Source organism: Colletotrichum lupini, chromosome 4, assembly GCF_023278565.1.
Source record: "Colletotrichum lupini chromosome 4, complete sequence".
In the NCBI taxonomy this organism is placed as follows: Eukaryota; Fungi; Ascomycota; class Sordariomycetes; order Glomerellales; family Glomerellaceae; genus Colletotrichum; species Colletotrichum lupini.
The window spans coordinates 5,529,216-5,541,981 of NC_064677.1; the positions used below are offsets into that span (position 1 = coordinate 5,529,216).

Consider the following 12,766-nt stretch of genomic DNA (forward strand, 5'->3'; position numbering starts at 1 on the left):
CCGCTTATTATTATTAAAACGATTATTACGACCGACCTATTACTCTTTTTAACTTAATTAACGTTATATTATAATTATAATATAATAATTATATTCTATAGTAATCTTTTATTATATAACTTACTTTATAAATATATTATAATAACTATTAGCCCTAGTAATAAGTAAGAAGGGTTTAATAATTAGTTAATATTACCTCCGGCCTATTTATATTTTTAAATTACGGAACTATACCTAATTCTAATTTATTAATAAGACTATATTAACCTAACTTAATAAGGCTTATTTAATATTATACCCGCCCTTATAAATAATAAAAAGCTTAATACCTTTATCCTCTATATAATAAGATATTACTATCGAGACGGCCTAACGGGCGAGGAGCTATAAAAGGACTTTAAGACCGATTTCTAAAGCTAAGAGGTAGGGGACTTCTTAAGAGTAAAAAGTATAATTTTTAAAAAGCTAAGAGACTTTTTTATAAATAATGGTATTAATTTAACGATTAAAGATCGTAGTTAAATAATAAAAAAAATTACTAACGCCCTTAATACTTAATACTTCTTTACTTAGATTTTTAAAGAGATCGTAGCTTACTATAACCGTATTAAATATTTTAATATATTATATTATAATTTTTATTTCTTTTATTTACTACTCTCATAGTTAGTAAATACTAATAATCTTATTTAATAAGTTAAAAAGATAGTAAAGGAATCCTTATAACCCTAACTCGCTTAATTTTAATAATTAAGATTTTAACCTTAGCTTTATTATTAACTAACCGACCTACTACTTTTTTAAGAAGAAGAGGAGGAAGAACTAGAAAATAAAGTTATTATTACTTAATAGCGAAATATACCCCGTTAAATACTATACTTTAATATAAAAACTAAAAACAATATTATGCCTAATACTTACTAATTAATTAACCTCGCTAAGCTTTATAATAATAAGAATAAGTATAGTAGTAAGAAGTATAATATTTTTAATAAAAAGCTTCGGATTTTTAAAGTACTATACTAATAAGTAGGAATTAGTAAACAATACTATTTTAGTATTTTCCTAAATATGCTTAAAAGAAGGGCATTAACTTTTTATTTTAATTAACTTAGTAATATTTCTAACCTACTTAGCTTTAATATAATATACTAGAGGACTTAAGAATACTTCGAGCTACTTACGAGCTATTAAAACTACCTCGCTAAGTTCTATAACTTTTATTAGTACTCTATAGTTTGCGAGAACCTAAGTAAGTTAAACTAATAGATTTTATAAGCGCTAATTAACCGTATTATAATCCTCTACGAGGCGCTAGCTACTTAGGGATTTATTTTTAATATAAGTAACTAACTCCTCTATTACGTAAGTAGTGTGTTAGAATATAAACTTATTATACTTAACTTAGTACTTATATTTATTAATATTTACTACTAGCTTAGTACTTTAATTAATACTATAAAGAGAGAGCGTAACCGTAATAAATAGTAGTATCTCTAAAATAGTACTTATAATAAAGAGGTCCCTACTACTTACTAAACCGACCGCACTTATAATAGCTCTAATAGAGAGACCCGATTTAATAAATAGAATTAACATAGCCGCGGTATTATTAATAAAAAGTATTTTATTTATTATAAAACCGGTTATTAGTTAACTAAGTACTTAAAAAAAGAGTAACGTTAGGTATATAAGAAGTATAAAAATAGTAAAGAAAGAAATAAGAGATTTATATTAAGCTTATACTTATAGTTCCTTACCTTTTATAAGGGAACTGCCCCTGTTAATAATAATAATAATAATATTATAATTTAATACTTTAATAGCCTCGACTTTAATTATAAGGATAACTATAAGAACGAAGTTTAGATCTTAATAATATACTTTATAATTACTATTAATAGTAGAACCCTTATAAATATCCTTACTACTTAAGTAATAGAGTATAGCCTTATTAATACTATTTTTATTAACGAGTTAACTAAGCCTACGGAATTAGCGACCTCTTTTTCGTTAAATAAGAAGTACTTATTAGGGGACTTTTAAAGTATTATACTTAATACTAGCGCTACGGAATTCTTAATTACGGGCTATTTTTAACTCCTCGTATTATAATAATAACGACTTAAAATTATTTTTAATACCTCTAGAGCTAGTAAAGTAGGTATTCGATTTAATAATAGTAAACCCATAAGGTTATTAAAATCTACAGTTATTAGTACCCTATTTAATAATATTACTTTTTACGTCTTACTAACTAATACTCCTTTTTTATACTACCTAAGGGATATAGATAAGCTAGGAGTATACTTTAATAATATTAATAACTTACTAGTTAAAAGAGATATTATAATACTTATTATTTATAAATAGGGATACTCTTAGCTTTTGCTCTTCGATAATAAGAAAGCTATTACTAATTACTTAACGAAGGGTAAATTGCGCTACCTATATCGGCGCTTCGGCTATCTTTCGGTTCTTTATTTCTTAAAACTACTTTAGTAATTTAGTAACGATATAAAGATCGTAGCCCTTAAGAAGCTTACGAAAATCTATTAATAATACTAACTTAATATTACTACCCTTAGCTAATTTAAATTTACCCTACGAGATAATTATAATTTTAATTATAAAGTCGTAATTAATATAATATACTTAATAAATTATAAGGGCACTAATTAACTAGTACTTTACGTTATTAATATTACTACTTCTTTCTAAGTAGTAAGGTTCCTTGCGGATATAATTACGAAGTATATATAAAAAGCTTTTTAGTTATATTAGATCGATATCTACCTCAGTCCGCTAAACTAGATTATTATAAATACTAATAAGAACTTTAGCGCTATAGAGTTTAAATCTTTTACTAAATCTATATTTATTAAGGTTAAGGAAGTACTTATCGAAGCTTATAATAATATTAATAAGGCTAAGAAATACTACATAGTATTTAAAAAGGTATATAATATTATTCAAAATAAGTGCTTATTAATAAGCGCGGAGGCTATACTTTAAGCCGTAATTAAGGTAGTTAATAATATAATTAGCTTAAATAGCCTCGTTCTTATATTCCTCGTTTTTAGAGCTTTTTTACGCACTTTTAATAAATCTCTACTATTACTAGATATTACTTAATGTATAAAAGTAGTTAAAAAAGTAATAAGGGAAGTCCGTAGACTTTATATTAATAAGTAAGTAAGCGAAGTACTAGCTACTTAAAACGGACTAAATATTTCTTATATTATTAATTTATTACTATAGTTAGATATTAAAGTTTAGTAAAAAGGTAAGGGATAAAAAGGCCTATTTAAGCTCGTCTTAATAAATAGTACTACTTACGTAATAAAGTTACTTTATAGCTTAATAAGCTTTTAAGCTATTATAATTAAACCCTAGTACTTAGAAGAGGTCGACCCCGAGCCGCTAGCTACGATAATAAAGTATATTAATTATTTATTAATCCCCGTAGTTAACTAACTAACTAATAATAGCGCCGCTATAAATAAAGTCCTTAACGAGATCGTTATTATAATTAATAACGACCCTTTATTATAAAGTAAGAGGATTGAAAAAATATTAATATAGCGCGGCCGTAGTAATATTTTTATAATTATAACCTACTTTATATTTAAAAAAGAGGTAAATCTTAAGCTAGTTATTAAGCTCTATAATAAGGGTATTATTACTACCCTAAGAGTACTTTTTATAGAATCTATTAATAAAGAGCTTTTAGGACTAGTAGAGAGAGGGGTAATTAAATTCGTTTAATTTAGCCCTAAATATAGGGATATAAGGATATTTAAGTCTCGATTTATTAACGAGATTAAGAACCTAGGACTTAACCTTATTAAAAAGCTTTATTTAGTTATATAAGAGTATAATAATAAGGGAAAAAAGGAGATCTTTACGTAGTTACTGATAATTTAAAAAACTAGTTAACGTCTAATCCTTACCCTAGCCCCGACCCTAATTTAAAAAGGCTACGTCGTTTAGTTACGAAATATTATTTAAGTATATATATAATCGAGCTAACCTCTTTACTATAAGGTTTTTGCCTAATTACTAACTCGGATTTATTATTTATACCCTAAGGGTACTATTTTATACGTTATATAGCTATTATATAGTCTTATAGAATTTAGTACTTATTAATAAGTAATATATAATAAGTATTATTTAAAAATACTTTAAATAATAATATTTACGTTCGATTTATACTTACTAATTTCGATAAGAAAAAGCGGATTATTTAGTATTATTAATATATAAACCGATAATATTATTAAATTATTAAATAAGATTTTTAGTTAAAAGGAAAAAACCGAGCTTAAGCGCGCTAAGCTACTAGCTAAACTAAAGTAATAATTATTAACCGACGAGCCGCTTATTTTTAATAGCGGGATTATTTTATTAAAAGGTATTAATATAGTACTTAAATAGAAGAACTAAGGGAAAAAGCTTAAGTAAGTTAACCCCTCGGTATTAGATATTAAATAATAATTCGTTAAGTAGCGAGCTCGAGGTACTTATATTATATTAATTTACTAATTAAAAATAGCTTTTAATACGTCGTTTACTACTTAATACTAAGTAAATCCGTCGTTTACTAACTACGCTATACTAAACTATTATATTAAATAGTAAATAAAATACTTAGACCGAGGGCTTATATTTATATTATTAAATCTAACTATAGCTAAACTCTTCGTTTTTATAAATAGGTTATTTATAAATAACGCTAATTATACTTTATAACTAGGTTATATTATTATTTTTATAAATAAAAAATAAACTAACGAGAGCTTTATAATTAATAGTAATATTATTTACTATAGCTCTATAAAGAGTAAAAGGATTACTTAGAGCGTATTAATATTAGAGGTCTACGGAATAGTTATAAGCGTTAACGTTACTTATACTATCTTAATTACCCTAGACCTTATTACTAAATAACTTATCGTTCTAAAAATCCCTATTATAATCTATATAGATTTATATTTATTATATAAATACCTCGTTAAGCTAAGTATTACGAAGGAAAAGCGCCTTATAATAAATATTATAGTACTTAGGTAATTATATAAATACCACGAGCTTTATAAGATCCGTTAGATTAGTAATAATAATAACCTAGCTAATAAGTTTATAAAAAGCATACTAAATAAGTCCTTTAAACGATTCGTTAATAAAGGAATTATTATAATTAAAATAAAAGGATAGGTAATACGTAGTTAAAATAGTAGTATATTATAAGTAGTAAATTATCTAGCGAACGTATACGCCTCTTAAGCTTTAGCTTAGAGAAAAACGTACGTATTCGGGGCGTAGTTAAACTAATAAAAAGCTCTTTTTTAACTATATTAAATTTAATAATTTCCGAGGAGTTTAGGTATATAGATTATATATATTAGAGGATTAGGAAGTAATTAGAAAGAGGGGATATTAAAATTTCTATATAAATAATTATAATAGAAGCTATATTAAAATTTTAGTATACGGCTTTGGGTACTTCTAAATAGGGGATTAATTATAAATTCTATTATTAGTTCTTATTAACGGGGGACCTAGCCCCTATTCTAGCCTTTTTTATTATAAAAGTAGAAGACTACTAATGTTAAATTACGAGGTAAAAAAGGGGCCTTATTAAGTAGTTAGGTAGGGGTAGTAGGTAGGTAGTCTGGGCCCGTGTAAACGGACCCTTCTACTTACCTATACTTACTAAGGGACCGCGGGCTCTACCTACGATCTTCCCCTCTTATACACACGCAATAGACCTATACTGACCTATTAACCTAGTCGCGACCAAAAGGTCTGACCTGCTTACGTGTATACCAACAAAAAGGCTGTTCTGCTAGCTTGAACATTGGGGCAATTCCATTTTGCTAATAAACTTTGCTAGACCTTGTCGTGGCTGCCGGTCGATATAGCTGCCGAAGCCCTCAGCGAGATTCTCTTCCATCAAGAACCACTCAGTGCAGTCTACCATCTAGAGAACCCAGCCCGGCAGAGCTGGGAGGAAGTTGTCAGACTGATGTCTGAGGAACTACGGATAAGCAGGTCGTCCATCATCCCGCTCGAGGCCTGGCTCGACTTGGTCGATACTATACCGGAACCAGGCAACCCTGCTGCAGGTCTCACACGATTCCTTCGAGAGGATTTCGCCAAAATGTCGTGTGGATTTGTTGTCCTAGATACCAGCAATTCTCGCAATGTGAGTTCGACCTTGGCCAATATGACGTCGGTGGGGGAAAATTTGATCAGGGCATATGTCTCCTACTGGAAGAGTATCAAAACGTTGGCGTAGATACCTGACGGACCATTAGCTCTGGACTTATTGATATTTGGCGTTCTAAATGAGACCAAAAGCTTCATCATGTCTCGATCTCAGAATGCAGAACAGTACTATAGCTCGACTTGGTCATCTTGTTTTGGGCACTAGGTGTTTGCATGTTCAGTCTGATGAAATTAGACCATTAGCAGACAATCCGGCTACCATATCACGTTCTGTCTCAAGTTTCTGCCCGGCGACCTCGACATGCTATTTGCCGTTGTACTGTGGGGGCACAACGACATCACAGAGATAGCGTCGTAGGTAGTCAGAGCAAGAGGAGGAAGAGGTCGCAATCCTGAGTGAACCAAATATTTATATTAGGTTTAGCCTGAGTTCCTTATACATAATTCCATACCGCAAATATTTCTAGCCCTACGTGTCAGCCGATTTCAGTCATTTCAAATGTAGTTTAGGGAACCGTACCTTGCGGCTGTTAAGGTGTAAGCGTGCAACCCAAGTCCTTATTGCATGTGTTCAAACACTTCTCAAAGACGGCATTGCTTCCTTTCCCAAAGAAGCAATCTTTGCGGCAAAGATCGCACTATAACATGTTGGTCAGCGTTTGCGTTAGAAAGGCAGGGGGCATAGCTAACGTACAGCTGTATTGGTTGTCTGGCGAATCTCGAGACTAGCAGGGCTGGCGAAGGCAACGCCTGCAAAGAGAGCAAAAATAATGGTAGACAGTTGCATTTTGTAATGGTATAATATCTTCGGTCAACGAAAGATTTCGCAGCTTGGCAATAGTGGAGAATAAAAGAGAGAGTTGCTAACAACTTTGTTTAGAGAGTGAACAGATATACAGTGTTCCTTGAAGCTTGAGAGAGATTGAATGCGTAACTCATCTTGACTGGGTATCCTGAGAGAACAATCCGGAAGTATTTAACTGAATACCTACATGGAGTTTTTGGCAGGGGCTCTTTCGACGTTTGTCTAGGTCTGGGTGGCCTGACTAGATGTTCTGGACAGCTGACACAAACCTGACACAAGGCACGGTTGAGTCTCGGAAAGTGCCTGCCAAGGATCCAGCGAAATGATAGCATAACAGAGATGTTCTGGTGATCAAGTGGCCTACTTGGTACGCTGTAGTCCTGTTCTGTACGTGAAAACCCCCTTGTTTTCACGTTCCGGCACCATTGTCAAGACGAACTCTCGGCCATCACTGGTGGACCAGCACACTGGGTCACTGAGTCAGGTAGTTCATCCGGACAACGCGACAATCAGCAGGGCAAGAATAGAGTTTTTGTCAAGCATTTCAATAGCTCGGTTATCAAATTTGTGAGACAAAGAAGGAAGGCCTTGATGAAGAAATTCGGTCTGCCCCATCTCTCTTTACTTATTACTCGTAGGCTCAGGCCGTCCTTAGTCGAAATAACTTCGCATAGCAACATCATATTGATGTTGCATAGGTCCATAATCTCAACAATGCTCGTTTTCTTTTTCATTCGATTTTAAGACCTCTCACTTCAACCCAGCCTCTTGCAATAAGAAGGCTAGGTAGTTGACGTGAGAGTCAAGAGCCCTCATGTATGAAGTACGTCAGTTTTCGTGATATCAAAGGAGCACGGCTTTTTTGCTCTCTTCAAAGGAACCCTTATTTCGGGCTGTAATGATAGCTCTCGAGATTCAATAAGGATTCGACCGGCAACTAATTACGCAATTGAATGTCTATCAACGCTGTATCTGCAATCATTCTTGATTACTCTCATACCGCATGACTCATAACTCACTTAAACCGTGCGGAATCTTAGTTTTCAAGACTCGGTCTCGCGGTTTCCTCAGCGTGAATGGCGACTATGCTTGAGCAATACGAATTGAATAGTCAATAGGTCCTAGGAACAATGCAGTGAGGAGGATTGCACGTCATGACATTACTCGTACACCCACTAATTACACCGCCACAACAAGACAGAGCTTGACCTCAAACGTCAGGAAATGTTCAGTTCCGCCTGAAACCTTCCCCGGAAGCAATCAATTATCCGCCAAATATCGGAGACACCGGCAGCCCACCGGTAACCCACTAGCACGTTTGCTATAATCCCACCCTTCTGAGCAGACATCAGCATCCAGAGAAGAAAAGTTTCCTGCGTGTCCCAAGTATCCGTAAGGTCAAGATGGACATATAACATCTATCACGGAACAAGGATGGTTTCAGCACTCGTCAGGCAAGCTATCACGCGCTTTAACACGTGAATTCCATTCGCTTAGTACATAAACTATCATCTTTTCTTCGTTCTGGTTGGATTAATACCAGTTGCTTTCAATACCTTTATATACTCATTGCTGCGTGTCATCACCTGCCACAACATTTTGCCGGGTTCTACTTGCTGGTTAGTTACGAAGAAAACAGCGGTAATGCTTCCTTGGTAAACACTAAACGGTGAGGCAGCCTAAGAGCTTGTCACTGACTGCCTGCAACGCTGCTGGCGACTGCATGATGTCTTGCCTCGACGAGAGAGGGATCCCGGGGAGTTAAGGTGAATTGAGCAATGACGATAGCAGATAAAGGAACTTCAGAGCCTTCTCCCCTAAGCTTAGCTCAAGGAAGAAAAGATGCATGTTTCCACATGCTGCGTCTTACATATTGATGTGCTTGAGTAGCATGTTTCAGTCATAAATGATCGCACATTGAATGCGGCGCTTTGTGTTCGGCGATGTTAAAAGTCAAACATTAAAGCGAAGCCGTAGTAATAGCCGTAAACAATTACTCCTTAGGGTATATATACCAGATTTCTTCTCAATACTAACATTACACGGTCTTAGAACACATGCCTATATACTAACTAAGATCGGTGTTACTGTCCCTAATATATTACATAAGGTTCCTAGGAGCTTCTTTAAAACATCTTATTAAGTTATCTTATTAAATACTATTATAAAGTTATTATAAGAGTATCGACGTATATAAAAAGAACGGTTATTTATTAAAAATAAAAAATAAGTATAAAGCTTATTTTAATATAAAGGGTACGAGCGAAGTAAGCTTTAGTAATTATATAACCGAGGTTACGTAATATATAGTAAGGTTATAAATAGTTAAAGTTATTATAATATACCCCTCTAAATAAATATATATTTAAAAAAAGCGTACTTAATTACCCGTATTATTATAAAAAGGTTTATTAAAAGCGGAAAACTAAATATTACTATATAAGAATTTATTTATAAAAAGAATTATAAAATAAATGAGTTTATATATAAAGTTATAAATAAGGGGTAAATTAGCTATAAATTAACCTTTATATAGTGGTTTTTTTCTAGCTTTATAGGTATAAAAGATCGACCTTAACGGGATTACGCTTTTAAGAGAAATTATATAATACGGTATACTTTTTAATTATATAATACGCACAATATACCCTAAGCACGCGCTTAACGTAATATAATAATTTTAATATAAAAACCGCTATATAATTCGGGATAAGTAAGCTACTTTTTACGTAGTAGCGCTAGTTAAAAAGGTTAATAATAGAGGTTAGCTATAATAATTAGCTATAATAGTCGGCTATAATAGTTAGAAACAGCCTTCCTTAACTATAAAAGTTCTAAACTTTAATAGCGACGTAGAGGTTTTTAAAGAAAGGGCCAAATAGGCTAATATTTACTACTTAGAGCTCGTAAAGATTCTTTTTATTCTTATTATTTCTAATATTGCCTAAAGCTACTCTCTATTTAAACTAAATAAATTTACTAAATAAATTTACTAAATAAACCTATTAATATATAAACTACTACCTTAATAAGAACTTACTTTTTTAGTATATAGTTAGTAATTAGTAGGCTAAAGATGCCCGTTAATAAGTCTACCTCTCTCGGGCTAAGTACCCTCTTTAACTAGCTCGATACTATAGTTATTATAGTTAATATAAGTACGCCCGAGGATTAGTAAAGTACTTTTTAATAATACGGAATTTAGCTAGGTAATAGTACGAACGCTATAAATAGCCGGGTTAGTATAGACGTTAAGATTTAATATATCAACGCTAACTTAAAAATTATATTTTATAAAGTTAGAAATCCCTTTAATACGGGCTATATTATAAATATAAGGGAATATATAAGGGGCCCCTTAACCTTTAATAAAAAAGAGTATATAATACGGGATTTAGCTACTTACGCGGGCTAGTAGTAAGAGGTTTTATATATATTAAAATAAATATAGCTTACTTTTTAAATAGCTAGAACTTAGAGGACTACGGGGGAAGGTCGGGAGCTGTTAATAAAAGGAAAATAACGGTCGAGTTAGTTAACTATTTTAATTAGTAGTTAGGTATAGAGCGCAATATACTTAGTTTTCCCTAATACGTAATACATAGTACGGCCCCGGCGGATTACTCCGTCGGGGGGGAATTAACCTTTATATTCGTTATTATAAATAATTTTAAAATTATATTATTAATAAAAAGTATAACTAAGGGACGGCTTTTTATTAACTAAATAATTAACTTACGGGTTAAGCGTAATAAATATAGAAATTTCTTATTACTATTTATAATACTAACTTTCCTTTCCTCTTTAACTTATATTTATATTATTATATATATATATCCTTACTTTTTATTTTTATACTTACGTTTTTATATATATATATCGTTAAGAAAAGATCTTTATTAATAATATCGTTTTTATTTAAATATTATCAAAACGATTCGCTAAAAACCGTATTTATATTATTATAATATAAGAAATTAAAAAGTATAAGTATAAAGTTATAGTTTTAAAAAAGAGTAATAGCTCCCCTAGCCCCCCTTATAAGCCTAAAATAAGTAAGTAATATTCCCTTATTTTATACTTTAGTTATAATACGGCCTCGTTTATTTAATATTAATTTAATTATTTTATTAAATAAGTAATAACTTTATAACTAAATAAGTTATTTAAGAAAGTAATAAAAATAAAGAGGGTTTATAATCCCCTCTTTTACTCTTTTTTAAAAATTAAAAAGACGTCCTTATTTTTTAAAAAGACGGCGTAAGTAAAAAGGGTTTATAGCCCCTTCTCTTACCTTTTTTTAAATAAAAAAAAAGAAGAAAAAGAAAAAGACTTTTTTTAAAGGGATTAAAAAAATAAAATAAGTTTATAGCCCCCTCCCTTACCTCCTTCTAGAAGGTATAAAATAATTAATTATATATATAATATTTTTTTAATTATTATTATTTATAGAACTAATTCTTAATAATAGACTTTCTTAGTACTATTTTTAATATTAAGGTTTAATATAAGCTAGTACTTTTACTTCCCTTATTTAGTTATAAATACTTTAAATATATTAAGAGCGCTTTTAATAACCGTTCGGACGGTATATACTTCCCGGGTTTATATATTAATAATAAATATTAATATTATTAAATTTATAAAAAGTCGGGTTATACCCCTATTCTTAAAAAGTATATATAGTTCTTAAGTATAAAGTTCTTATATTTTAAGCGAGAGGTAATAAGAAAGTTAGTAATAGCTATAGTTATTAATATAAAACTACTTATATTTTATAAAGTAAATTCTAAGCCGTTCTCGTTCTATTTATTATTTATAATTTAAAATATAAACCTTAACTTATATAATAATAATATTATATAAAGCCCTTAAGTATAATAGTTTTTTAAATAAAAATAAAAATAAGGGGGTTTATATAAACGAGGCTTTAATAAAAGAGGCGTTTATAAGCGCTCTTTTTATATTAAAAGCGTTATTAAAAAAACTTATTAAGGATATAACGGTATTAGCTACTTTATTTATAAAAATAAATAGTACTTAAATCGGAATTAATATTCTTATTAATTTATATATCTTTCTAAGTATATAGCCCGTATTAAAGTCTTTTTTAAATAAATATGCGCTTACCTTTTTAAGTAAATAACTTTTTTTTAAGTAACTTAACGGGGTTATTAGAGCGACTTTTATACTCCCTAGCTATAGGCTACGTTCTTTAATTAAAAACTGGGCCCCCTGGGCCGTTTTATTACTTTTTAAACGTCCCCTTATTTAGTATAATTATCTTTTATATATTTTTTATATTTAAAAATAATATAAAATACTTAAACTTCGTTTTAAAAAGGTTCTTTATAAAACCGTTAATTAGTATTTTATTTGTTAATATATAAACTATTTAAAATAAGCTACTTAAGTATTTTTATTATAGCTATATATCCCCCCTAATAGAGCAATCCTCCGGGGCTGTACCGTATATTACGTATTAAAAAAAACTAAGTATATTGCGCTCTATACTTAACTACTAATTAAAACTCTTAACTTTCTTTTATAATCCTCTAAGTTCTAACTATTTAAAAGGCAAGCTATACTTATTTTAATATATATAAAACTTCTTAATACTAGCCTACGTAAATAGCTAAATCCTATATTATATACTCCTTTTTATTAAAGGTTAGGGGGCCCTTTATATATTTTTTTATATTTATAATATAGCCCGTATTAAAGGGA

The 12,766-nt window shown here is 30.5% G+C and overlaps 2 protein-coding genes across 2 annotated transcripts; one reads left to right on the plus strand and one right to left on the minus strand.

Moving 5' to 3' along the window:
- Positions 1 to 5,899: 5,899 nt before the first annotated feature.
- Positions 5,900 to 6,592, plus strand: CLUP02_08738 (uncharacterized protein; the record flags this gene model as incomplete). The annotated part of the gene is made up of 2 exons (XM_049287721.1): positions 5,900 to 6,241; positions 6,470 to 6,592. Coding segments are annotated over 2 exons (465 nt in total), but the record flags the coding sequence as incomplete, so codon positions are not given.
- Positions 6,593 to 6,764: 172 nt separating this feature from the next.
- On the minus strand, positions 6,765 to 7,021 carry CLUP02_08739 (uncharacterized protein; the record flags this gene model as incomplete). Its single annotated transcript, XM_049287722.1, has 2 exons — positions 6,765 to 6,872; positions 6,929 to 7,021. The coding sequence occupies 2 exons, from the start codon at positions 7,019 to 7,021 to the stop codon at positions 6,765 to 6,767; spliced, it is 201 nt and encodes a 66-aa protein (XP_049144865.1).
- Positions 7,022 to 12,766: the final 5,745 nt, after the last annotated feature.